Raw genomic sequence first — 25,092 nt, forward strand, 5'->3', positions numbered from 1 at the left:
GATAAGAGTAAGAAGAGGGGAAAACAGCTTACTTCTGTGGCTAGAAGTGCATCCAATTTTTAAACTTCAGTGAGTGTTATTTTTCCTTAAGTAGAAGATTATAGATACATTTTTATTTGAAACTTTAGGAAATGCTAAGTATAACAAAGGAACACTTTTCTATTTGGAAATTAAATAAAATCTTTTGGAACATTGAACAACCACTTTTTGAAGTGATTTAAGGTCATCTATTCAAGAACTTTACCTTACAGGAAGTATTTTCCCTCCTACATATTCAAAATCCATTTCTAGACCTGTTTTTTATAATTGCAGCAAACATAAACAGGATAACAATAAGCTATTGCTGTTATCTATTATCTCACTGATGTCAAAGTTTTTATTTTCATGTTGAAGTACTTGTCTGCTAAGTGTTGCCTTTGACATACAGTAATCTAAGTTTAAAAACCTCATGTGAACCTTTAAGAACAGGGAGCAATCCAAACTCAGTAAATACCTCTGTATTTCCAGACCAGGGATAAACAGGATGCAAGCTTTCCAGGGACACTGATGGTCTGACAGCTGAAGTCATCATGTTGAATCTTGTTTTCCCACTTTTTATCTTTCACCCTCATTCCTCTGTGGTTTCCCTGAACACAACTAATAAGTTGTCATTCCCTAATAAGCAGGTTATTCTCTCTCTGAATTTGCTGGTGACAGCAATGGTGCCCAGAATGAATTAATCACAGCCTGCAAAAGCTTTCTCTGTGCAGGTGCAGCACCCTCCTCCCCGCCTGCAGTGCCCAGTGCTAGACAGCTCCGGGGCCACAGCTCCCCTCTGGCTCTTCCAGCACAGCTCTTCCTCCAGAGGGACCTTGACCTGGGGCATCCTTCAACTCCCCCACAACTGCACAGGCTGTGATGCTGCACAGCACCCAGACAGCCCTGCTTTCTCCTGATCTGTGCCCTGAGGAAGACGTGATTCAGGCAAAGAAGTGGAGAAATGCAAGAGTTTCTAAGTCTGTTTCAAAGGTAGGAAATTGATCCAGCAATTCTACTGTGAGGGCTGGACTGTTAAATTAGAAGCCAGTGCCCAGTGAGCTGGAGACAGCATGTGAGAAAAGGCAACAGCCCTCAAAGGGAAATACCAGCTCCCTGGGAGCCCATTCCAGAGCTGTCATTGTCTTTGATAAGACGCTTTCATAACCAGACATTAGAAGGTTTTTCATCCTCTGCCATTATCTCAGCACCAGCTTTGGCCTTTACTGACTCACAGCAGTGCAAGCAGCACTAATGTTATCTTTAACAAAGGGGGAATTCCCCACCTTATGTATGACCACCACCCCCCAAAAAAAAAAAAATTGCAGTAAGGATTTTTTCAGATATTTTATTCTCAGTATCACTAATTTTTAAACCTAGTTAATTCAGTTGGACCAAAAAAAAGAAGTCTTTGAAGGCTATGTTTCTGTCAAGCATCGGTTATGATCCAGCTGGGATTATTTTTCCCCTTTTAGCAATTGTAGTGCTTGAATGGATATTTTTAAACCCAGCATGGCATTTTGCTCTTGTTACAAAATCCCTCTCTCTCCTGGGACTTCTTGTGATAGCCTTGTACATGCAGTCCCTTCAAAGATGACATTTTGTTTTCTTTGGCAAACACTGCTGTCTGATGACAATTTGCATTATTAGACTGAAGTTAGAGAATGTTCTTTGCTACACTTATTTTTCGAGCACAGATAGAAAAGGAACCTATTACAATTTTATTGTATGTTTTCATCAGAGGGCCAAGCTGACACTTCTGTTTTCATGGAGACAAAACTGTTATGAAGTACAAATCTTGTATTGATCTCTCAGATTTGACCCTTGTTCCTCAAGGAATAATTCTCTTCTTGCTTCTTCTCATCTACATTTTTTTCCTGTGTAATATGCAGATTGTGTAACAACCATTAAACAGTCTGGGTTTGCTTTGTTTTCCTTTTTTAAATCTTAATAGTCTGTGAAGTAGAAACCTACCACCTACCTCATTTATATAAGAGAAAAGAAATGCAAAGGAAAAGAAAAGAAAAGGCTGTTCTGAGGTTACAAATACCTTCTGAGGCTGAGCAGGGATTCAAATAAACCCTTTGAATGGTGAGACAATTCCCAGCCCTCTCACAACACGACACCACGGTCTCTGGGGGTAGGGAAAGCTGACATCTGACAACTGAACTTCTTTCCTTATCTACACCAGACGTGATAGGATACTCCCCCTCCCTCATTTTTTGTTTCCCAGCCTGTATGAGAAGCCCAAGAGCTGCTCATGTATTTCATAGGGATAGTGTAAGCTTCATCTTGAAATGCTGTGGGATATCTAGGTAACAGCAGGATACAGTTGCCATGCATTATTCTTTTCCCCTTCTAATTTCCTCATCTTTCCAGCACCAACTTCAGACTTGGCTCATTTTTTCTTTTGCATTTCACAGTATAAAAAAAACCCCAACTAAATTCTATGAAATATAGGGAGAAAACATGATTTTTTTCCAAAATGTTCCATTAAGAATAATTGGGTTTTATTTGATCCACCCATTCTGATATAATGCCACCTAAAGGATCATTATGCCAGTCAAGACCTACCATTGCCCCTTCTGTTTTCAACAAATTACTTTTCCTAGCCAAAGCTGTTGTGTGAGGAATGTCTTGTGCCTCCATCTTCACTTTAGTGCCTTTAGAGATTGCTGCAGATACAACTGACCCTGAGGGTCCATGATGTTTCATCATTCAGCATTTAAAATAATTGGATTAAATATTTGATTCTGATTCTTCTCCACATACAGATCTTGAATCATGTGGCAGTTCCATGTGCTTCCTATGCTGATGAGGATATTAAATTTTATACAATGACTTAATCTCATGCAAGAAAAAATATGCACATAGAAATTCAAAACCTGGTTAAATAAAGGGTGATTTAAATTGCATGTTGGAAGTGACATTAGGGAAATACTTTCAGAACGCTAGTAGTTCCTATTATTTCTCTTTTACTTTAGAGATTTCCCCTAAACATGTTGTAATGGAATACAGCATGGAGTCTGAGTTGACTGTGTTTACCAACTTTGGTCTAACATTCAAAAAAGAAAAGGCTCTTTTTGTCACCTCTAGTTTCCGTGCACTCTCAACTCATTCTCCCTGGACACAGATCAGACCAAAAAATATCAATCTACACTACTTTATTGACCTAAAAAAACCCAGATGCAACTGGAAAACTAGCTCAGAATAGCTTTGAAAGCACTGGGTTTGATTCAAATTCACCTCTAATTCCATGAGAAGGTTTCTACTAGCCAGTGCTCCTGGTACTTTCTTCACATATGCTGACTTCTTGACTCTTACACTTCCTCATGTTTCTATGAGATGATTAAAACTAATGCTCTTCATGCTGCTTGCCCCTCACCCCTTCACACACCATTTATTCACATACAAAAATCCTCCAAACACCAGTGCACTCTGATTCAGACACAGATTTTGCACTGTTGAACCATATATATATTTTGAGAGATCTTTCTTTTCCTCAAATTTCAAATTCACCAGGGAATGCAACATCCCAAAAGCAGTTTAGCTTTAACTATAAACATAACAGAGTCCAACTGGATTAAGATAATTTTTTTCTGAAGATGCAACAACAGTATTTGAAATACATGTCAGCAAGTCCTTCTTCTTCTCATACATTTATGCAGAATAAATTTATTGCTGATAAATTGTACTTTACCACTACTACTTTTACTACTACTACAAATGCAGGTGCATTTGAAGAAATTCTAGTCTTCTACAAGGTTTCAGTCATCATCCTCATTGTTCATAAGAGCATTTTTCAAGTATTATTAAACTGCGAAAGACCATATTTTGAGCTGATCTACAATCTCAGGAAAGCAAAGAACAGTAGGGAAGGCATCAAGTGGATTGCTGCAATTTGGTGATGTACTTCTCCAATTTAAATCTCTCTTGCAATTTCTTTTGCTTTCTATGCAGTCTGCAGAAAAAGTGGGGTTAGTGCATCAGAGAAGGACTTCAGATTGAATATATTTATATAGGCATAAACAATAGTCCTTTATGGTCTTGCACACCCCTTTATCCCTGACTCTGTCTGTTGGATGAAAAATTATCACAGTGGGAGAGAAGTTTCCATGGTGGCCAAAGAGACATCACAAAATAGGAATGAAATGGAATGAACAAGGATTTGGATGGACACATGTACCCCACATGCATCCAGTGCAGATTACTTGGGTATCAAACAAAGTACATTTTCTAAAGAAATTGCTGCACAGGGCATTTCTTCTTCAGAGCAGCCAAAGGTTGGGAGGTATGCTGCTATTCCCTGAATCACACTATGGACCAGGTTTTTCTCTTCTAAATTGCATTTAACAGAACAGCATGTTTTGTATAAAAAAGAATCTGAAATCATCTATGGTATTTCTTTCCTAAAATAAAACATACAGAAATGGGCTACAGGGCTGATACTCATTTACTTCCCAGATCTGTGATCTATTTCTAAGTTCCACTGTTAAGAAGCTTAAATATCCTTGAAGCAATAAAGTTCACAGGATGCTGCATAGGCTTTGAACATTTTAAGTTGCAGGCAATGCATTAATCATGCATGCAGAACCATCAATAAGGGTAACCAATAATTGGTGTTTATTGAATGCTGATGGAAACACATCAGAGTGATGAAGCTGTCAGACAACTGCTTCACAGACCACTCAAACACCAGTGATGTCTGCAGCTCTGCAGCTGCTTTTGCTGATGAACCACATGCTACTGCCATGCAGAGCTGTTCGGTATGGCCATAACACAGCAACTGCTTTTGTGAATGTTCAGCACATCAAAGCACCCTGAAGATGACCCTCAGCTTTCTTCCCACCTATACCTCAATAACTCACTGTCAGCTATGAGCCACACCAGACAGTATTCTGATTTTGTGGCAGTTTGCAAGTAACTGCACTAGGATGATGTCCCCAGTTCATTCAGCTCATATGCTAAAAAAGCAACAGGAAGCATATGTTTTACCAGGAGGTATTTAAAGGACTCTGACTGGCATATATATATTAAAGACAGAAGGAGACTCTAATATCATCAGTGTGCTCTCCTCCTAACAGATGCTGCACCATCTTTACCAGTAACTCAAGCAGCAGAGAGAATTATTCAGGCCAACAACTGATGGCTGAACTAGATTGTATCATTTGGAAAGACTCAGTCTCAAGTCCAAGGGATGATGAATTTACCACTCCACTTAGTATGTTGTCCTCAAGGTTAAATCCCTTCTCTACTAAGAAATACTATCTCTGCTACAGGCACCAGGGTACCCAGAACTTGCTTTCTGCTGTGTTGTAAATTTAGTAAGTAGATTCATAATTGCTTAGATAACTGCAATAAATAAGCACATTTTTGTTTAAAAAATGCACCGTATTTGAATGAGAACAGAAAAGAAAAGGCTTACAACAGCAGAATTTAGGGCAAAGTGTCAGAATTTTCATGCACACATGCACAGCTTTAAATTTAAAAGCAAATTATTGTTCATCATTTGCATTATATTAAAACCTACAGCTTCAAGTGAATGCAGTGTTGACAGGCACTTTGTATAATAAGAAACTGGAGACATTTTGGAGATTCCACTCAACCAAATGACAGAAACAGAGCAAGAGAAGACAGAGGTGAGTCATGCACAGAAAAGTGACAGGAGTTGCTCAACACCACAGAGGTCAGTAGCACATCCAGCAGTATGGAGCACATGTCTTCATTCCTAATCCAGTGTACCATCCAACTCTGATGGAATGGAAAAAAGTAATTTTTTTTCATGGAAGTAGGAAAAGTGGAGCTATACAGAACACAGAAAATCTTGCAGAAAAATAACAGATCTATCCCTTAACTAAAAGTATGTATCCAGGATCCTAAACCAGAAAAAGAACAAGTTCTCTAAGGGTACAGAGAGCTGATGTTTATACAGATGGATAAGCAAGGATATATTGATTTGCCTAAAGATGAGTGAGTCAGTGGTGAAGAGCACAGTGATTACTGCTTGAAAGTCTTTCCTTCTGATTCACTAATCACACTCCTGGCCCAGAAATCTATCTTCCACTGGGCTCTGCTAGTTGATTCTTTCCTTTTTCCTCTTTATTATTAAGAGTAGGAAACAACATTAGAGATTCACTTTCAATTCCATTCTCTATTTTAAATTGTTATCCCAGCATGTTATGCTTAGTGAGGTCTGTAAAAGACTGATGGGTACTCTAGGAAACTGTATTTTCCAACACACTTTCTACAATGGCTTATGGCCAATTTAAAAATGAAAAAAAAAAAAAAAAAAAAGAAGATATAACCTGGCATCATTATTCTTCTTTTGAGGTCCCTCCCTTCCTTGTTTATTTTCAGAATGCTGGCTGCCACCAAACTTACCAATTTGCTTAGAGAAAGCAAGGGATATTTGCAAAGGGTTATGTGCAAGATGTGTTATCACCCGTGATGCCTAACAGGTATCTGTGCTTTGAGTCCTCACACACAGCCCTAGCTACACGAGGGTATTTCTGTGCATCACTTGCTTAAAAACATAACCACATGGAATGCCTTAAAAACAGGGAGCAGCATTCACAAGGCCTTCCTGAGGAAGGCCCTATGCATCCCCTAAGTGCTGGTAACCAGAAGAGATATCTAAGATCAAGCAGAAAGTGCAACGCTGCAAAAGCTCAGGCAAACAACTTTTAATATGGAAATTACTTGTTACTTTATCCATCTTCAACAATGTGCATCAAAGAGTACCAGGTCTGCTGGAAAACTGGCTTGGACTCTTAGTGGTGCCCCAAATATTAACAAAAACAGTGTAGGCTGTTGCAGGAGTGATGCCACAGGGAAAGGGGGAGTTATTCACACAGGCTAATGTTAGCTTTATGCAAACTGGTTCCCTGGTTGTGTCCACAGTCTGTCAAAAGAGATAGGCTTTTCCAGAGGATGATTCAAAGTGGCTAATGCTTACCACTCTAGAGAAGCTTTTTTCCTCTCCATTAATTTTAGATGGGATTAGCCTCCCTCAGCTAACATTAGCCCAAGTGAATAGTCCTCTGAATTCTTGTCACCACTGCTGTCAGCAGTGTAGAAAAAAAAAAAAAAAAAAAAAGAGGTCATTTGATGGTAACAGGCTTTTGGTATTTTTTGTTGGGTTTTTGGGGTGGGTTTTTTGTGGTTTTTTTTGTTTGGTTGGTTTTTTTGGGGGGGTTTTGTTTGTTTGTTTTTATTTGTTGATGTTGTTTCATTAGGTTTCTTTTGGTTGGTTTTTGTTTGTTGTTTTGTTGGGGATTTTTTTTTTTTTATTTTTTTGTTTTTACCTATGATGCAACTTCTGAGAAAATTAATCTGGATTTCATTTTAGCTTCTCTGGTCTAAGTAACAAATTACTGTTACCATTGAAACAAAGAGTGTGTAAATAGAAAAAGAATAATTTATATTGAAAGGAACCCCTGGAGCATCTCAGTGTGATCCTTTTCCAAGCAGATACCCCCTCAAAAGAACCTAATACAGTGAAATGAAAGGTTTTAAAATTACAGAGTGTAATCAGAGTAGCCCATCACATCTTGAAGAGTGAATTCTGGCTACATCTATGGCAGATACTCCACTGTCAGACACATGCATTGGACCAAAACACATGGATAGACGGGGTTGAAGGTACTTTTAAGTGCTGGCCTGCTCTCTCACAGACATCCTGTGGCCATATGAATCAGTATCTCTTCTCTAAGTGGTTTCTCTGTTATCCCAAATATAAGAATACCTTTCTCTTCCACTTACATGCATGAGGAGTGGACATCCTTTAATTCAGGAAAATGAAGAAGATGATACGGTTTGATGTCAGAAAATATGTTGTCCCAAAAGTATCAGAATCCTGATTTGCCAAATTTCAGCACTTTAGAAGTATCAGTCCCTAACATTAATTTTCAGCATGATACACATAGTAAAAAAAGGTAGGCAGATGGAACCAGACATTTGGAAAAGACCAAAATGAATAAAGAAAGAAAAAAAAGCCAAAACATAAACCTCTTAATTTACCAGTGCTATGCTGACAGGGCTCCTTTAATTTGGGGTGCCTCGCTTTTCAAGAGTTACTTTAAAATGAGAGTGAAGCAGCAACAACAATAACTCAGTTTTAAACCTGCTTTTCAGCCTCTATTGCTGCCTTTCAGTACTTGAGTGCCTTTGTGCATTTATTCCTGAGCTGGGCAATTACGACTCTGCATTTTGCCTGTCTGACTTGTGTTTCCCAATTTCACCTTTATTTCATCTCCCCAAATAGCTCTGTTATTCCTGGCTGATTACAAACCACTCCTCTGTGTGCCTGACCCATCTGAATAGCAGAAGATGTCTCCACATGAACTAGAGGCTCTTCTATTCCACGGTCTGATTACACAGCAAACCACTTTTGAAGATTACACAGTAATACATAAGTAATACTCCCATAAAATACAACCCCTCATTCTACAAGCAAGCTGATTAAACCCGTGAGAGCTTACATGTACAAGACCTCCAAAAAGCCTCTGCCTCACAAGAACTGCTTTACTGTGTCTGGAGTTTCCTTCTGATTTGCAACTCCTTTATGCAGAAAATGGAGAAGCATGCAGTACTTCTGCAATTATGCGGTGAGAATCAGCCATGTAACAACTGTACTTTCAGCCAGAACAATTAATGCAATCATGAAGCAATTAGTGCAGGCAGCAGATGGTTTGCTGCTTTTTTTTTTCTCAAGACTGGCAGGAAAAAGCCATGACTGAATTAGGGACTGGTCTGTCAGCAGTGGTAATTCAAGTCCACTGCCCAAGGCAGAGACAGGAGAAAGATGGGAACAAAAGCAACTGAGTCACTGAAGCTTAATGAGTTATTGTTTGTCAGCTGAACCCCAGTAATTAACCACATTCACTCATAATCAACACCCAAGAAACTGGGACATAAAATTACTTCAGCTAAAACAGATTTCCCTGCCATTGAGAAAACCCCTATTCAAACAAACAAGAAAAGATCTGATCATAGCAACAGACTCAGAGGGCTGTGAAGACATTGAGGAATGATTCTGCGTTTACTGTTTATTACAACTGAGCAATGACAGGCCTCCACTACCTTTGGCTTTGCCCTCATCAATCCTCAACTGGATGGACACCTCCTGAGAACCAAAACAGTCCAGATCCAATGTGATTCCTGTCTCTCCATCTCTTGCTCACCACCTGATTTTTCCCCATCCCATTTGCAGCAAGGACACGATGCAAACGGATGACAACAATCAAGTGGCTTGCTAGGAGTATGTAAAAGTGTTTTCTAGTTAATTATCACCTCCCTCCTGTCAACAGCAAAATTAAATGACTGCACCAATCCTAACTGGTCAAAATACAATTTACTCTTCAAAGTCCTCATCAAGAAAACCCTCACAGCCTCTTCAGTCAGTAGCATCCAAGTTAGTGGCATCAAAATGTGAATTCCTTACCATGCAGATATGTTTCCCTTGCCTCCTTGGGTGACTCTCAAGTCAGTATGCACACAGTGCCTGGAATCCAAGGAGTAATGAACTTTCTTCCCTTAAATATGGCCTTAGCACAGGATCAGGAAATAGCTAACAGCAGTGTCATTTGTTGCAAAGCACCCCTCAGCTCCCACTGCAATTATCTAAACACCTGCAGGACTTCTTAATTACTCTGAGAAAATTCTGCCTTTGGATACACAAGCATGAAACCAATGGGAGTCATTTACACTTAGCCATAGGCTGAACTTGACCCTTAGTTCGAGTTACATTTAATTTAGTCCAAGCTGATTAACACTCTTTGCCTGCTGGTTACCCTCTACAGTTCTTGGGCAAAGCTTGTCGAAGTCAGAAAATGTATTCATTAGGCTTTAAAGTAGAAACCAGGTCTGTGACTCACACCCATTCAGTGTACTTTTAAAATTCTATTTTGGACTTAATTGGTACAGATCTGCAGACTTTGTGCTACCTGATTTTTGTCTTGTAACTACAGTATTGAATTACCAACAGTTATTCAATTTGCTAATCAATTCCATAACAAAAAAAATTTTATAATACAGCCTGCATCCTTTTTCCCCAAACACTTCACACACATCCCATACACACAATTCCAACACCACCCCCATAGATTCATGTTAACACACAAACAGACCCTGTGTTATTACATCCCGATTGTCTTTAAGGAGTCTGTGGAAGAGTGGGCATTTCCTATGAAATTGTGATTATATACTTCTTGGTAGCCATCAATCATAAATTAAATAAGCTTTAGCTACATGGCCTCTAATTCAGAATTATTTCCTGACCAGACTGAATACCCTAGCAATTGAAATGAATTTTTTACTATATGCTATTTTTATTTGACAAAGCTCCCTCTGAAAGTTTCATTGATCTTCATGTAATAAATTTCCTGCTATTAAACACAGTAAGTTTCATTCCAATGGTCCTAAAAAGACATCAGAGACCAGCTTCTGTTCTGTTTCATATCAGTCCAGAGAACACAACAGCTACAACGGAAAGGAAACATTTTGGCCTTGTCTAATTACATACTGAACACAGAGAAATAATTTAATCTGCACATTCCTCTGAACAGAGTATAACCATAGCACACTCTACAAAATGCTGTGACAGGGGTGAGTGAAAAGTATTGCATGCAACTGACTGCACAGAAAGAATTAGGAGGCAAGATGAATTTCTCAGTTGAAAAGCTACAGTCCTGGAAGGATTCTGATTTTGAGCGTAAAGTGAAGGAAGAAAATATTCCAAAAATTTCTATACAATCATTTTGCAACCTTACCTACTTACTCAGTTTCCTTATGCCTTTGTTTTCTCAGGCTTACTGTAATACCAAACGTAATTTATGCAAAATGAAAATTAGTAGTTTAATTATTTTACAATTAATTTAACTACACAGATACAAAACATCATAGATTTCAAACTTTTATGTTGATCTTTACATTAATGTATAACCTGAACAATTCAGCCAGTAATTAGCTTATTGATTATATCCACAGATTCTATTCTCACAGACTCATCATACACAAAACAAGAAGGAGACCGCTAAAGTATTTTGTGTAAAAGCCTATATGCTAAATGTCAAGATATTTCACTCTTTTACCCTTGCTGGGAGCTCAACAAGCTCTTTTGGTCTTTTTCCAGGTTTATTAATAAAACTTTAAAACATCAGGATGTGAAATCAGCAATTTCTCAGCATTTTGCTCCAAAGGCTAGTTACTTTACAGCTGAGTTTATCTGCCACTGACTCCTAACCATCAATTTTTGTTAGAAGTTTTTATCACTAAATTGAAATGGTTTCTCCTATGATTTGTCTTCCCCCATAGAAACATTTATGTGCAACAATATACTTTTCCTTCAATATGCTTTTTGTTGAACTAAACGGATTGAGGTCTATCAAATCTTCCACAATAAGAAAACTGACTTGTATTGATGTGTCTGATTTTCAAAAAATTCCAATGAGTTCTCCACAAAAAGACCTGTGTTGTTGTGTTTGGTTGGGCAGCAGTAATGAAGGCAAATCTCACAGCATATTTATCTGGCTGATGGATTACCCACACTGAGGGGACTGGACTTCAAAGGAAATTGATTCAGTGCTACTTTTTCCTCTTAGAAAATCAAAAACTACTTGAAAATATGCCAACCAGAGAGGAACAAGGAATGTCTTATACTGTTCTTGGAGCTGATACTAAACTGGAGGAAAAGAATTGTCGAATAAGAGGCCAAAAGCCTCATTAGAGGTTTGTGAAGGATCTCAGCTGTCTTCTCTGCCCATTGCCTGTCACACAATATTGCCAAAAGGATGGATGAATAAACACAGACTGCCAGATCAGTAATAGAGGGCTAGGCCCCAGAAACACAGCAGATGCCCATGTCCTTTACTTTGACCTTTACACTAGGGCTTGGTCAATGTTTCCTGCTTGGAAATACCAAACTGGTATTTCCAAAGACTGTCCTGGTGTCACCCTGAAGACTGTCCTGAATGCTCTGCAGTTGCACAGAGAGATGGGGAAGCTCTGGGTTCTCCCTAAGCAAACCAAGCCACGACTCTTACCTTCTGATCTTGGCTGTAGGCTAAGATCCAATCTTCCTGTTTGGGGTGGAAGAGCAGACTGTGGATGTAGAAGTTCAGACGGTATTTCTGATAGGTGGCTCCTTCATCAGAACTGATTAATAAGCTGCTTTCAACTTCTGGATCAGTCAGCAGCATAATCTATATGGAAGGGAGAGATGAAAATACAGTGGTTAAGAAGAGTCAGATGGAAAACTAGGAAAGTAGCTAGGAACTTCAGAGAAGCCTATTATACATGACTACTATAAAATGCTTCAATGTAACATCAAAACTACTACAGCCAATGTTTCAATAATGAAAATAGTATGTTTCAGCTACGTATATAAACACATAACAGATGATCAAATAGGCAGAATTATTTTACCACTAGTTAAACCAGATCTAAATGAAGCTGTGCTCAGCTTATTTGAAAAATTAAACCTGAAATTTTTAATACTAGAGTACGGAAGTTACCAGGCAGGCAAGTGGGCTGCTAGGTTTTCAAGAATGATCTACTGGAGTGGCAGACAAAAATTCAGGTGTTAAGAAAAGAAACCCAAAACACAGAGAGAGGGGAGAGGCTGATCTCTAATGGTGGGTTTTGTTAGATTCTGGCAGAAATTTCAGAGAAGGCAGTTTGCCTGCCTAAAATATTACCTGGCTGCCTGCAACAAGCAGTCTTGCTTTGGCATGAGAACACATTTGATAACGTGCTGGGTTCTTTCTACCTCCACTTTCTGTGGTGCTTTGAATATAGATTTGGTAGTATTTGGTAGTATATAAAAAAAAATCTCTGCATAGTTTGCTTTCTACCTTTGTCCAGGAACACTGGTTTAGAAGTAAAAAAAAAAAGATAGACAACTGAGAGTTGTAGCAGCTACTTCACCCCATTAGCTGTGGTATTAATTGGCCTGCTTTGCTGATGAACCAGTGGCAATATTGAGTTACTCCTCTCATGTGTCTCTGCATGAGAGAATGTGCAGGTCTGAGCAGTAAATAGAGATTGTTCCAGTATTTCAGTAAGCAACAGAGTAATACCCCTAAGGAATGGGAATAAGGCATCATGAATGAAAAACATGAAAAGTTTTAAAGAATATTTGCCTTGGAATGGTATTAAAGGCTTGAATCATTAGCATTTTTATTTTTTCTAAGTTGCTTTGCAAATGGCAAACACTGATCTGTTTTTAGACAAGCCTGAAATGAAAATGTCCACACCTGGCATTTCTCAGAAGAAATTCCTATCTGGGTTTGAGCACTGCATATTTCATTTCCTTCTCTTCTTTCATTAAGGTAGACAGAGTTAGACACAACTTAACTCTCTTCCTAGGAATTACAAGGAAGCATAGCATCTGGTGTCTGTGAGACATCAGATGCTAAAGAGCTATTGTATGTGAAGGTGTAAATACACATATAATCTACACAGAACACGTCCTTCATTACTGAGCAGCTGACAAATCTTTTTTTTTCTGTTCCTAGAAACCTCCTTGATAGCATAACAATTTAGCCTGTGACTTAAAAGCCTGGGGTTCTGCAAAAGCCTTGAACTTTCAGATCCTGAATAATCTCAGACCAGTTACACAACCTCACTGTACCTCTAACATAAAATGGGGTATGTTTCCATTGGAGCATAAAGGTAGAATCTCCTATTATATCTGATTTCCTTTAGAAATTAGTAATGAAAATGTGAATTTTTAAACATTTTTATTTCCATTTAACACTTTAAAATATTCCAAGCATATAATTAAAGTAATTTCCAAACGAAAGACTGAGAGAGGATAGAAGTTACACAGAAAGGATTAATATTCAAACTATCAATATATATAAATATAAGATACTGTCACTAAGGACTCTATCCAGCTTCTGAAGCCAAAAATTGTGATGTTTATCAGTTGGTTCCTTTTTCTTATCACACTAATTTCTGGGACCAGGTTCCTATGTTTAATGTTTATTGATTCAGTACTGTGATACAAGCATTATGATTTTCCTATTTTTATGACTACCTTCTTGAGTGGATTTTGTTTATGTTGGTATTTGGAAATATCACAGCACAGCATTAATTTGGACTAGAGCAACTAGAGCAGAAATAAGCACAAATCAATGGGCTTGATCCGAGCTCCCTGAAGTTAATAAGAGTCTTGTCACTGACTTTGGATTGTGCCTCTAAGGCAAGCTGTTAATCAAGACCCACTCCAGTCTCACACGCTTCCTCCTACCTGGGCAAGGAACTCATCTGACCTCATCACTGTCACATCCAAGCACATCACTGCCTTAACACATTTTCTGTCAGGCCACTCCCCTGAAGTGTGAAAGTGCTCTTATCTGCATTTCTTAAAAAGGGAATGGAGGGAGAAACTGTTGAGGCACTGAAGCACCTAATACTTCACCCAATCAATAAAAGTTAAGTGCCTAAGCTGACTTTCAGACACTGCTGACTTTGGCTTTAATCTGCTAACTACCACCGTGGGCTATGAGCACTTTGTTTTCTCTGGTCTCCAAAAACCTCGGCTCTGTGATAAGCAGCCATTCTGTAGGTAAAAGTGCTTCAGGACACACCAGTTTTGTTTCCTATGCCAACAGCACCTCAGATGTGCAGAGCTGTGCCACTGCCGTGATTTTATGCAAGAGCACACATAGAGTGGGAGACAGAGCAGGGAGCTGATGGATGACTCTATCCACCAGTCAGATTTCTAACTATGAGGCCAGCTTTCAGCATTATCTTGCTCCACTGTTGTACCTTGCATTGTTAATCACTCTGCACAGGTGTCATAAAGCAAAACAAGTTAGAGCCAACTATCAGTCACTACTCGCCTTACAGCCACAGCATCATGTTTTTTATAAGATAAGAAAAGCAAATTTCATTACAACATACCTGTGTGTAAATAATCAGAGTTACAAGCCCAAAAGATAGCATTTATTGGATAAGTAGAATAAATTGATACCTGTATGAAAAGTAGGTAAAAACAAGATTATAAGGCTGTATGTATTTATATAAACCTGTCAGAGCACACCAGGAGTGTGCTTCTGAAATTAGCCCTCCAAAATTTTAGGGAAACCTCTAGCAAGTCCTTGTCTTCTGACTCAGGCCACAGTGATCTCAGAGCACAGAAAATGCATTCCTTTCCAAGGAAACTAAAGCAAAACATCCCCTGCCCATGGCAGGGGGTTGGAACTAAATGACTTTTAAGGTCCCTTCCAACACAAACCATTCGAAGACTCTGTGATACACCTCAGGAGTGCATCCAGTGTTTTCCAACCACTGTTCTGGGCATTCAGAACACAGTATCGCATTAGCACTATCCTGAAGTCAGACCCTCTACCTCCAAAAATGCCCATAGTGCAGATGTCATCTCAACATCAACCATCTCATTCTACAAACACACTTTCACTGAGCTGCACTACATGCTAATGTAGTTGCAGTCACATTCGTTTAGTTTTATTGCCTAAGTTGCCTGGAATGTAAATAAAAAAGGAGGGAAAGTACAATTAATTTTAATGCTTTTTTTGTTTGTTGCAGCATATGAAATACAGAGTAAGTACTCCATAGAATTTATTTTTAAATAAATTAACCCAATTTCTGCTTTGAAGTAGTCTGTTACCCATTGACTTTATGCAGCAGCTTATACAGAAAATACAACTGGACACAAATGTGTTGAACAAGAAAAGCATGAAAACCAAAACCAGAAACAATAACAAACATTAATCTAAGTTTAGATGCCATAAACTTTAATAGCTAAGAATACCTAAGAGAAAGAGATTAGAAAGAAACTATTTTTATAATTTTGGGCTTCACTGTAGAAAACATGCTGGATTTCCTGAAATGTGAAGTACTCCATCAAACATCTTTTACAGTGCGTCAGACAGCAGATTACTGCTTTCCCAGCTAACAATGTTTTTTGGATGATTATTCCAAACATCACAGAGAAATCAACATGACTTTTTCATATGAAAATCACACCTTAAATTTATCCAGGTCCTTAGAGCCTGTAGGGAAAGGCAACCTAGCTCGTGAAATCAAATAAAATTTTTGTGGTGTTCCCTTGCCAAAGGATGTGAAATTGCAGTGGGATAAAAGGCAGCAAAATACCTCTAAGATCATCAAGTCCAACCATTAGCCTAACACTACCAAATCCACTCCTAAACCACATCCCTAATCACCACATCTACACACTTTTCAAGCACTTCCAGAGATGGTGACTCCCGCCACTTCCCTGGGCAACCTGTTCCAATGCTTGACCACCCTTTCAGTGAAGAAATTTTGCCTAGTATATAATCTAAACCTCGTCTGGAGCAACTTGAGGCCATTTTCCCTCGTCCTATTGCTTGTTACCTGAGAGAAATTACCAACCCCACAATGATAACATTATCAGCTTGCTTGGGCTGTATGTGAAGACTTGGGCCCATGATTTTCACATTGACAGTTTTTAAACTACCTCTGATTCCACCACTACAAAATTAAGTTATTAACACAGGAATAAGAAGAGCTATATTCATCTGCCTCTCACTTCCAGTAAAAGCCCTTTGTGGTGGGAGACCAACCTTAGAGTGCCTCTGGTCTAGCTTATTGTTGTCTTAAACAAAAGTGAAGAGTGAGTAGGAGCAAAGACTACTTCTTCCCAGCAAGAGTAATTACTCTGCTCACATCAGTGTTCAGCACTGATCAGAATCTCCTTATTCACACCAGGCAGAGCAAGCACACACTGCACTTCCTATTGTTCCAGATGGATGGGGTTTCTTTCCTCTGTTAAAAAAAAAAAAAAAGCCAATACAGTTGACACAAGCTTTTGCAAGCAAATGCAAGGCATCCATTAATCATCTCCCTCTAAAGAGGGAGAAACGTGATTTGCTTTTCATAGAAATGACAAATGGAAACCAAGCATAATTTATAGACCTTAAGACAGTCCACACTTTTTTCATCCCTTTTTCAGTGTAATTCTGCTGATGACATTGCCATTGAGAATTACATGTGTTATTGCTGTCATCACAAAGAAACCCAGGAATTCTTAGCAAGGGGGCACTAGTTTTGCTTCTAGAGATGGAATTGTGAGCCCTATAAATCTGTTGTGAATGCTAGATTTAGTGGCTTAGTTAACGAAGTCCAGAATTGCTCTCAGTCTTTTATTTTGGCCACCCATATCTCCCCTTGGACCAGCTTTTTGCTAATACTTCTTAGGAAAGAGCATAGTACAAGTGAAATAGAACAGCATGAAAAAAACCCCAACAAATCTATTTCATGGAGTCACACATTTTTTCATTTACTTCTGATGTATCAACTGACCAGAAATGGAGATAAAATGCAAATCAGGTCAAATCCTTCACTTTCCTTACCTATCACAAGCTTCATGCATAGACCCAACCTTGGTGATCCACACAGAACAAGTAATATTTCACACAAGACACAACAAAAGAGGAAATCAGCAACAGAAGCCAGAAATGTCCCACTCCTAACAAAAGCAGGGCATTCCCTATTTAAATTCTCTAAAGAGCTTCATTTTTTCACAGCTTCTCTGCATGTCACTTGCATGACTTTAGAGGGTTGCAGGGTTTTGGGGTTTTTTTCCCACACAGTGACTGATAGCAAGAGAATCAGTGCTGTGGAATCCCAACATAATGAAATCTCTTTTCTATCACTTTACAGATCATTTCTGAATTTGGATTGCCTTTTTCAAGTGAGTGTGAGCGTGCATGAGTAAAAGTGTGTAAATGTGTGCAAGAGTGTGTAAGTTTGTCTGTATAACTGTGTGAGAGTGAGTAAAGAGAGAATCTGGTCCTCCAGATTCAGCACTCCACACATGCACTCAAAGAAACGTGCTCTGCTTTTAATTAATTGAACTCATTCATTGCTTAAGCTTTCTTAAGACCTAGAATAAGATATAAAGTGAGACAATCCAAAGGAATCAACTGCTTTGGTTGTGAAATTCTGAAATAAATGCAACGTTACTGTAAAGCAAATTAGACAAATTCCTTTTACAGGACTGAGTTGCTGGAAGCAGTACATGTTTGCAAGAGCAAACAAATTAGAGACAAAACCACAGAAGGAATAAAACAAGCATTTAGTTGGATATTAATAGGAAAAGAGGAGACTGAAGCCTCTATGAAATTTTAAAAATCTTTCCTCATGGAAACATCAGCTAACATCAGCTGCTGTAGAACTGTACACATGAGTAATGCCACTAAAATTTGGCCCAAGTTTCTGCTTCAAATAAATTGAGTAACAGTATGAGCACCTAAATGAAAACATGAAATGTCAGCTAGAGCTGACAGTTTTGAAGCTGTCTCTAATGCCAGCTAAAAGACAAGGTTAGTTGCTAAGCAATTTCATTAAGACACCATTAAAATAATACACCAATAATTCAATTGAGGCATTGTGGAGTATTTCATTGCCAGAAGGTCTTGTTAACTCAGAAAGTGCAGCAATTTTGTAAGGAAAGAAAAGACTTCACTGACAGAATTACACTTCTAACATTGAAGAAAAAAAGAAGAATATTGCCTTTGAATGATGACCTGGATCAGAAGTAAGTAGAAATGACCTCTTTAATGCAAGGCAAAGGCCTGGAACAAGTTGTTTTGCAAGTGTTACTCAGTGACTTAAGAAGAAAGAAGTTCTTATTCATACAAAGATGCATAACCCAAACTCATTAAATCAGCTTGCACTTTGCTGACATGAAGGGTAACATACTTAAACCGCCCTGAAAAAAAACCATAGTCACAATGACTGGACAGTGTAATTCAGATTCAGACTGAATCCGGATCCAGAGAGTGGAAACCATTCTCACTTCCCCCAAGAACCCACAGGAGGTCCATAACTGGTAGGATACAATCACCTTCCTCAAATCATGGCTGTTTAAATGTAAGAGAAATGATGTGGCAAAAGGTTCAGACAGTAAATTCATCCTGTTTGCACCCATGAAAGATTCAGTGCTCATTGAGTGATAAGACAATCTCTTGTCACCAGAATACTAGATGACAAAGGACTATCTTTTAAGAGAGAAAAATTATCATCTGCCAATATTTTTGAAAGCTGAGATTGCACAGTATTCCTAATAAAAGAATTGTTGAGAATTGCATTTGGCATCTTGATGAATGTTGTTTGACATAAAAAGCTGGCTAGTGGATGGAAAAAAAAATCCATTTATCTATTGTGTATTATTCAAGATGTTCATAACAGGACAAAAGTGACTGCAGAATAAAGCAGCCATAAAAGCAGTAATTTTTATTATCTGTGGGAATCATCTGTGGTTGCTTTACTAGATAGAAAGAGTGAGTGTATGCATGAACAATAACTTACAAATATTTTATGTGGTGGTGTGTACTATATATCGCTGAAGTCCAAGGTGCAATAAAGACTCAAGAAAAGTAACCATGAGGCTGAGACACCTGTGCAGATGTGATTCAGTTGTTCTCTCCGTTAATCCTACTTGATATGAACAGGGGCACACAGAAAGTCCAGAGGCATAGGGAGAATTTTCCTAAGAGACAACAGCGTACAAAAACAATCCCTCCTTACTCTGAACATCACCTCAGCAAACGCCTGAAAGCACCAGTCGGGATGGGGCTGTTCCTGTTCCTACCAAAATCCAAGAGAGGGCAGTGCACCCCCACAAGCCCTTCTCTCTACTCGGATCGGGACAGGTCCTGATCCAGGTCCATCCAGGGGACAGGTTCCCCCCACAGCCTCTTCTCTTGATAGCTGAGCTCTGGCAGAAGCCCCGTTCTCAAATGCGCCTCACCTTGCACAGACCCGAATAGATTCAGCTACTTTTTTTTTCCCCATTAAAGCTGAAGGAGTTGCAGCATCTCAGGATTTTTGGGAGCTGCTGAGTCATTGCCTGTGGGCTGGGCTGTGCACAGAGAGAAACACCGACCTTCACCTTCCCAAGAGTAACCTGCAACTCCAGCCGCCAGTGTGAATTACCAAAATATATACTTTTGCTTTCAGGTAATAATTAATCAAAGGATGAAAAGAGATGTGATGGAGGAGAAAAGAGTCACTGAAGATTAGTGTCACTTTTTAAATATCAGGTTTTTAAAGTCCAGCTTCCATTTCCATTAAGCCAGAATTAAATGAAAATAAAGATTCTACATTTTGTCCTTACCTGACTTAGTGCACCTACTGTTTTAATGAGGACTGTAAAAAAGGACACAAGCTCTTCTTTGCATCATCCTTACCAAAAAATAGAAATTTAATGTTAAAAACAATAAAGAAATCCACTCATTAATATAACTTAATACTGCAGGATGTTTCTGAGTTACTTTTGCCTTATCTAGAACTATACAGTGATTTATAATTTATTTAATTCAAATAAGTAAAGACATCTAGAGGTCATTTATTTCAAACTCCTGCTTCAAATAGAGCCAGCTTCAAAGGTACAGTTAAGTTCTCAGGACCTTGTCCTGTCAATATTTAAATACCTTCAAGGATGGAGAGTCTACAAACTCTTTGGGACTATACAATCTGGTACTGTTTAGTTTTCATTCAGTGTTAATTTTAAATAGTTGGGATTATGTCAGTTCTAGAATAAACAAAAACACCTTCAATTTTACATTCCTTTTATCTTAGAAGTCTATCTTAACTTAGCAAGAGCTTTGGAAGCTGGAAGTGCTGTTTGAGCCCCAAGCACCAAGGTTAGTTTCACCGCTGGGATCCCGTAGCAGTGCTGAAAATAGAACTCGCCAGGCTCAGCTCCTAATCACAGGCATAAACATGAGCTCTGGAGCAATCAGCTCTGGGGGAAGGAACATGAAAAGATTAAGCTTCTTGGTTTTCCAAATCTCCCTCAAATCAAATTCTAGATTTTTATCTCTTCATTCCACAGAATGGGTCTAATTTAGTACGCTGACATGAAATGAAAATTTCTTTTTTCTCTTTCTTTATTATTACACTCTGCCTTCTCTTCCTTTACATTTGACATAAAAAGCTTTATCACCACAACCAGCTTGAAAAATATATTACTCACAACTTAACTAAAACACAGTAAAAACTTCCAATCTAAAATAAAATCTAATTCATAACAATGACTGATTATTATACTTTAAGAAGAAATAAAGACACAAAGGCAAAAAACTCAGGAAATCTACAAGTACTAGAGGCACTTTATTTTGGACAGTGCAATCTAGTTTCAATTATTAATTATCCATTCTTTTGCAACAGATGTTCTGCATTGTACTGAACAGAGAGAAAAAAAATAAGCTGAGACATTCTTACAGTCTTACTTGCTTAGGGGAGAAAAAGATCCTCAGCTTTGTAGACATCTGGAATGAGCTGCGTTCATACATATTGCCACTACTTTGTTTTGTTGCTCAATAAGGCATTCCTTACAGTAAAGAATCTCATGAGATTAATTAGTTAATCTTCACACCAACTTTGTGCTAGAGAAGTAAAGCACACATATCAAGAGGGAAAATTACTTGGACAAACTCCACTAATCAATCAATGGCACAAAAAGAAAGAAGCCACTTGCACTGTAAGTGTATTATAAACAATAGCATTTCCCAGCCCCAAATACTGGGCCCTAAGGGTTGTTAATCCTAATGAAAGCAAGAGGAAACTTTTGGCCTAGAAGTGTGGTAACCCAAGCAGAGTGACAAAAGCGATAGGGAAAAGAGGGGCATCAAGGGAGCAATTTTTCCCTGGAGGGTGATTAAGTGATAAATGCACAATTCACATGATGAGCCCTGGCAGAGCTCCAGTTCAGGTTGGATGGATGCTGAGCTACCTGGTCGGGTGGAAGGTGTCCCAGGTCATGGCAGAGGAGTTGGTATGAGATGATTGACTTCCAACCCAAACCATTCTATGATTCTCTATGACAGCTATGCCTGGGCAGATTGTCAATTCACTGAACACTTGGTTTCATGGCCAATTGTTTCAAGCCATGCCACTTGCCTCTGGCCAGCCCTGGCACCTGTGTGCCACTGTGCTGTTTAATATTTCAGGGGTCTTACTCTTGCCTATGCTTTACAGCACACCCAAAGAGAAGAAACAGAGGGCAGGGAACATCACAAAGCAAATGCACCTCAGACTGGGCAGAGTTGACCCGCTGGTCCCAAGGACATTAATATCCATACCGGCTCACTTTCATCTCTCTGCACCATGTTCTAATCCGTCCATTTCCTACAGATGTTCTCATCTTATTTCACCTAAAACCAACCAGCTGAAACTGTTCCATGAACGTGGCTGATTTTATCCAAAGCACTTAAACGAATCCAACAGTTCTCAGGTGGGGACTGGTGCTTCCAGCACCAAGAGTCTTCATCAACCCTCTGGAACCCAATAATAACTCTGAATAGAAGCTGCTTAAACCAGTTAGGGTTAGTAAGAAATTGCTAATTTTCCTTCATCTGTTTTCCCTTGACTGGCAAAATGCCTGGGACTCACTTCATTGCAGCTGGTGGTACTGTACCTGTCTGAGGCAAATATCAGATCCTTTAGCATCTGCTGCTTTTGAGTTCTGAAAGTGGAATCTTAACTGAAAGTGCAACAAGACAGAAATCAGAGTTCTCAGGTGCTATCCAAAATAAATGTTCTGGGTGGTAGAAATGGGAGAAAAAGTAAAAGTACAGTTTTTCGTTATAATTATCAAAGTTTTGGAAAAAGAGTAATTCATATTCTAGACTTTTCTTTTTTTTCTTGAAATTATACAGAATCTATGTGCAAGAAAATGAACACTTATACACAGCAAAAATAGAGCAGGAAGTTTACTAAATTGTCTGCAATAATACAGGCTATTTTTCACATAGTGGAAGAATTTTTTTCCATTTACTTTGTTCACATGTTTTCTAAAGACTTTGTATGTCAAAACTTAACTACATGAAAAGTAAGGATCCAGTTTCAAAGAGTCATTAATGTAGGATCCGCATTTCATGTAGGATTTTTGTTTACCTTTTTGCTGGTTTTAGGGGGAGGAAAGGAGATTATTAGTTACTGTTTACCCCTTAAAAGCTTTTCTGCGGACATCTCAAGTCTAGAAACTTTATTTTAATATTTTAACAAAGATTTAAATTCTATCCAATTAAAACTGATTCTACCAGCAGACAACTTTAGAACAGATACATATTACAAGACTCCCAACATAATTGCCAGAGTTGGCATCACAACTTCTGCACTGAGTTACAATTATTTTCTCTTGGGATATATCTATGCAATCTAATGGTTCTCAGTGATATTTTCTTATTAGATTTAAATGGAATTGCTTTCAAGTAATTATCTACCACCACGCATCTACACAACAGGTGATGGCAACAGCTGAGCATACATCACTGGATCAATATCAACTTTGTCATGGTACACCTGGTTCTGCTACTTCTTGATTATTCGACATGAAGACGGGGAAAAAATGAGTTCAGGGACCAGAAGAGAACATGAAGGAAGTCTCTTTCTTGCAGGTGTGAATCAGGTCAATTTTCCTACCCTACAACAGTAATGAAAACAAGCATGGACTTAGAGGAGAAAGCAGAAAACACAGCACAGAATCTTCTGACCTGGTGTGTTAATTTTCCACTTCTCACCATACAGTGTAAGGTCTCTTCAGATTCATGGCACACAGTTCTGTTCTACCGTCGACCTGCTTCCAGGCTTTGAGTCATCTGTAACCAGGATACGTGCTCATACAGCTGGAAATTCTTCCTTACACAAGTAATGTGACTTTCCCAAATAGATGACATGACACTTTTTGTACCTTTTAATTCAAAAGCATGTGTCTATGTGTTAGCTTTGCTGAAGCTCCATGTTTTATTTCTTTTTGGCTTCTCACATGCTAATTCTCAAATGTTCTCTAAAATTTCCACTTAGTTTAGTTTTAATTTTTCCTTCTGACTGTGAATAAAGCACAGCTTCACTAATTATGTCTACAGCTAATTCTTTTTATGTACATTTATCTGATTTGCTTCTCTCCAAAGCATTTTTTGTATTAATGCATTAATTTCATAATCACTTCAAATTATGTTCCATGTTGCATGAACAATTGGGGAATTAGCATCTGCTTGCAAATTGTTAGCTTGGCTTTTCATTTTTGTTGTTGCAGTTGATGAACTCAAATTATCCATACTGAATGTGTCTGAAAAGAATTCCACCTCCAACAATAAATAATTCTCTTTACTTTCTGTATTGGTTCTTGTTAAGATAATCCAGTGCAGTTATGTAACAGAATAAAACAGCGTTTTTCCTTATCAGTTTTGGTGTAACAGTTGATTGCTATGTAGAGCCACTGTCACAGTCACTGACACAGTCTTTCACAGATGGTCCTAGACGCTACAGCACTAAATTTTTCAATTCTATTATCGTTCCTTGGTTACCACAATTCTGGTTCTCAAATGGAACCACAGTGTCACAGACCACCCCTGACATCTCAGCGAGTTCAAAGTGAGCACTGAGCTCATGTGAAGCAAGGGCAGTGTTGTGCAGACCCAGTACAGCTGTTTTTCACAGAGGTGCCCTCCTGAGCCTATTCAGACACAGGGACATGGAAGCTGTTCTGGGCCACACCAAGATGTTGCAAGAGCATGAGGGCTAAAATATTCATGAAGAAATGATGCCCCATGCCTCATTTCCCTCCTTGCACATACCATGTGACATCCGAGAGGGATGGCAATGCAGAAAGTAAAGTGCCCTTACCCTCTGACTACTCCATTTCAGAGTTGCCGATACTTCTCCTTGACCTCTCATTTTTCCCTTTCTTTCAGTGCAACTTTCCTTCTTCTAAAATCAGTCATTTCCCAGAAATTTTAAAATAAGGGTAGCAAAAACAGCATGATACATCAATCCTCTCAGATTTTGTTACTACCCCACCTTCAGCTCATGTTCTAATCTACCTCTACAATGTTTAAAGCAAAGGATCAGCATTCTTGGTTTGTCTTCATATACCATCACAGCAGGCATGATCAATCAGTTCAATACACACAGAAAACCAATTTTTAAAACAGAACCTCAGTTGGTGCAAAAGCCTATTGAAGTTAACAGAGCATGATTAGGAGTTAATGGCATTATTAAAGGTTGAACCAACTGAAGCTATACCTTTCTGTCTTCATCACCCAGTGCATAGTTTCA

At 38.6% G+C, this 25,092-nt stretch overlaps 1 protein-coding gene across 1 annotated transcript in view; it reads right to left on the minus strand.

Moving 5' to 3' along the window:
• LOC121341910 (VPS10 domain-containing receptor SorCS1-like) overlaps nucleotides 1-25,092 on the minus strand; it is a 256,711-nt gene that overhangs the window by 89,107 nt on the left and 142,512 nt on the right. The window contains exon 4 of the mRNA XM_041415866.1: nucleotides 12,057-12,215. Coding sequence (XP_041271800.1) covers nucleotides 12,057-12,215 — 159 coding nt within the window. The remainder of the gene's footprint in view (nucleotides 1-12,056; nucleotides 12,216-25,092) is intronic.

Source organism: Onychostruthus taczanowskii, unplaced genomic scaffold (genome assembly GCF_017590055.1).
Source record: "Onychostruthus taczanowskii isolate IOZ18803 unplaced genomic scaffold, ASM1759005v1 scaffold5, whole genome shotgun sequence".
In the NCBI taxonomy this organism is placed as follows: domain Eukaryota; kingdom Metazoa; phylum Chordata; class Aves; order Passeriformes; family Passeridae; genus Onychostruthus; species Onychostruthus taczanowskii.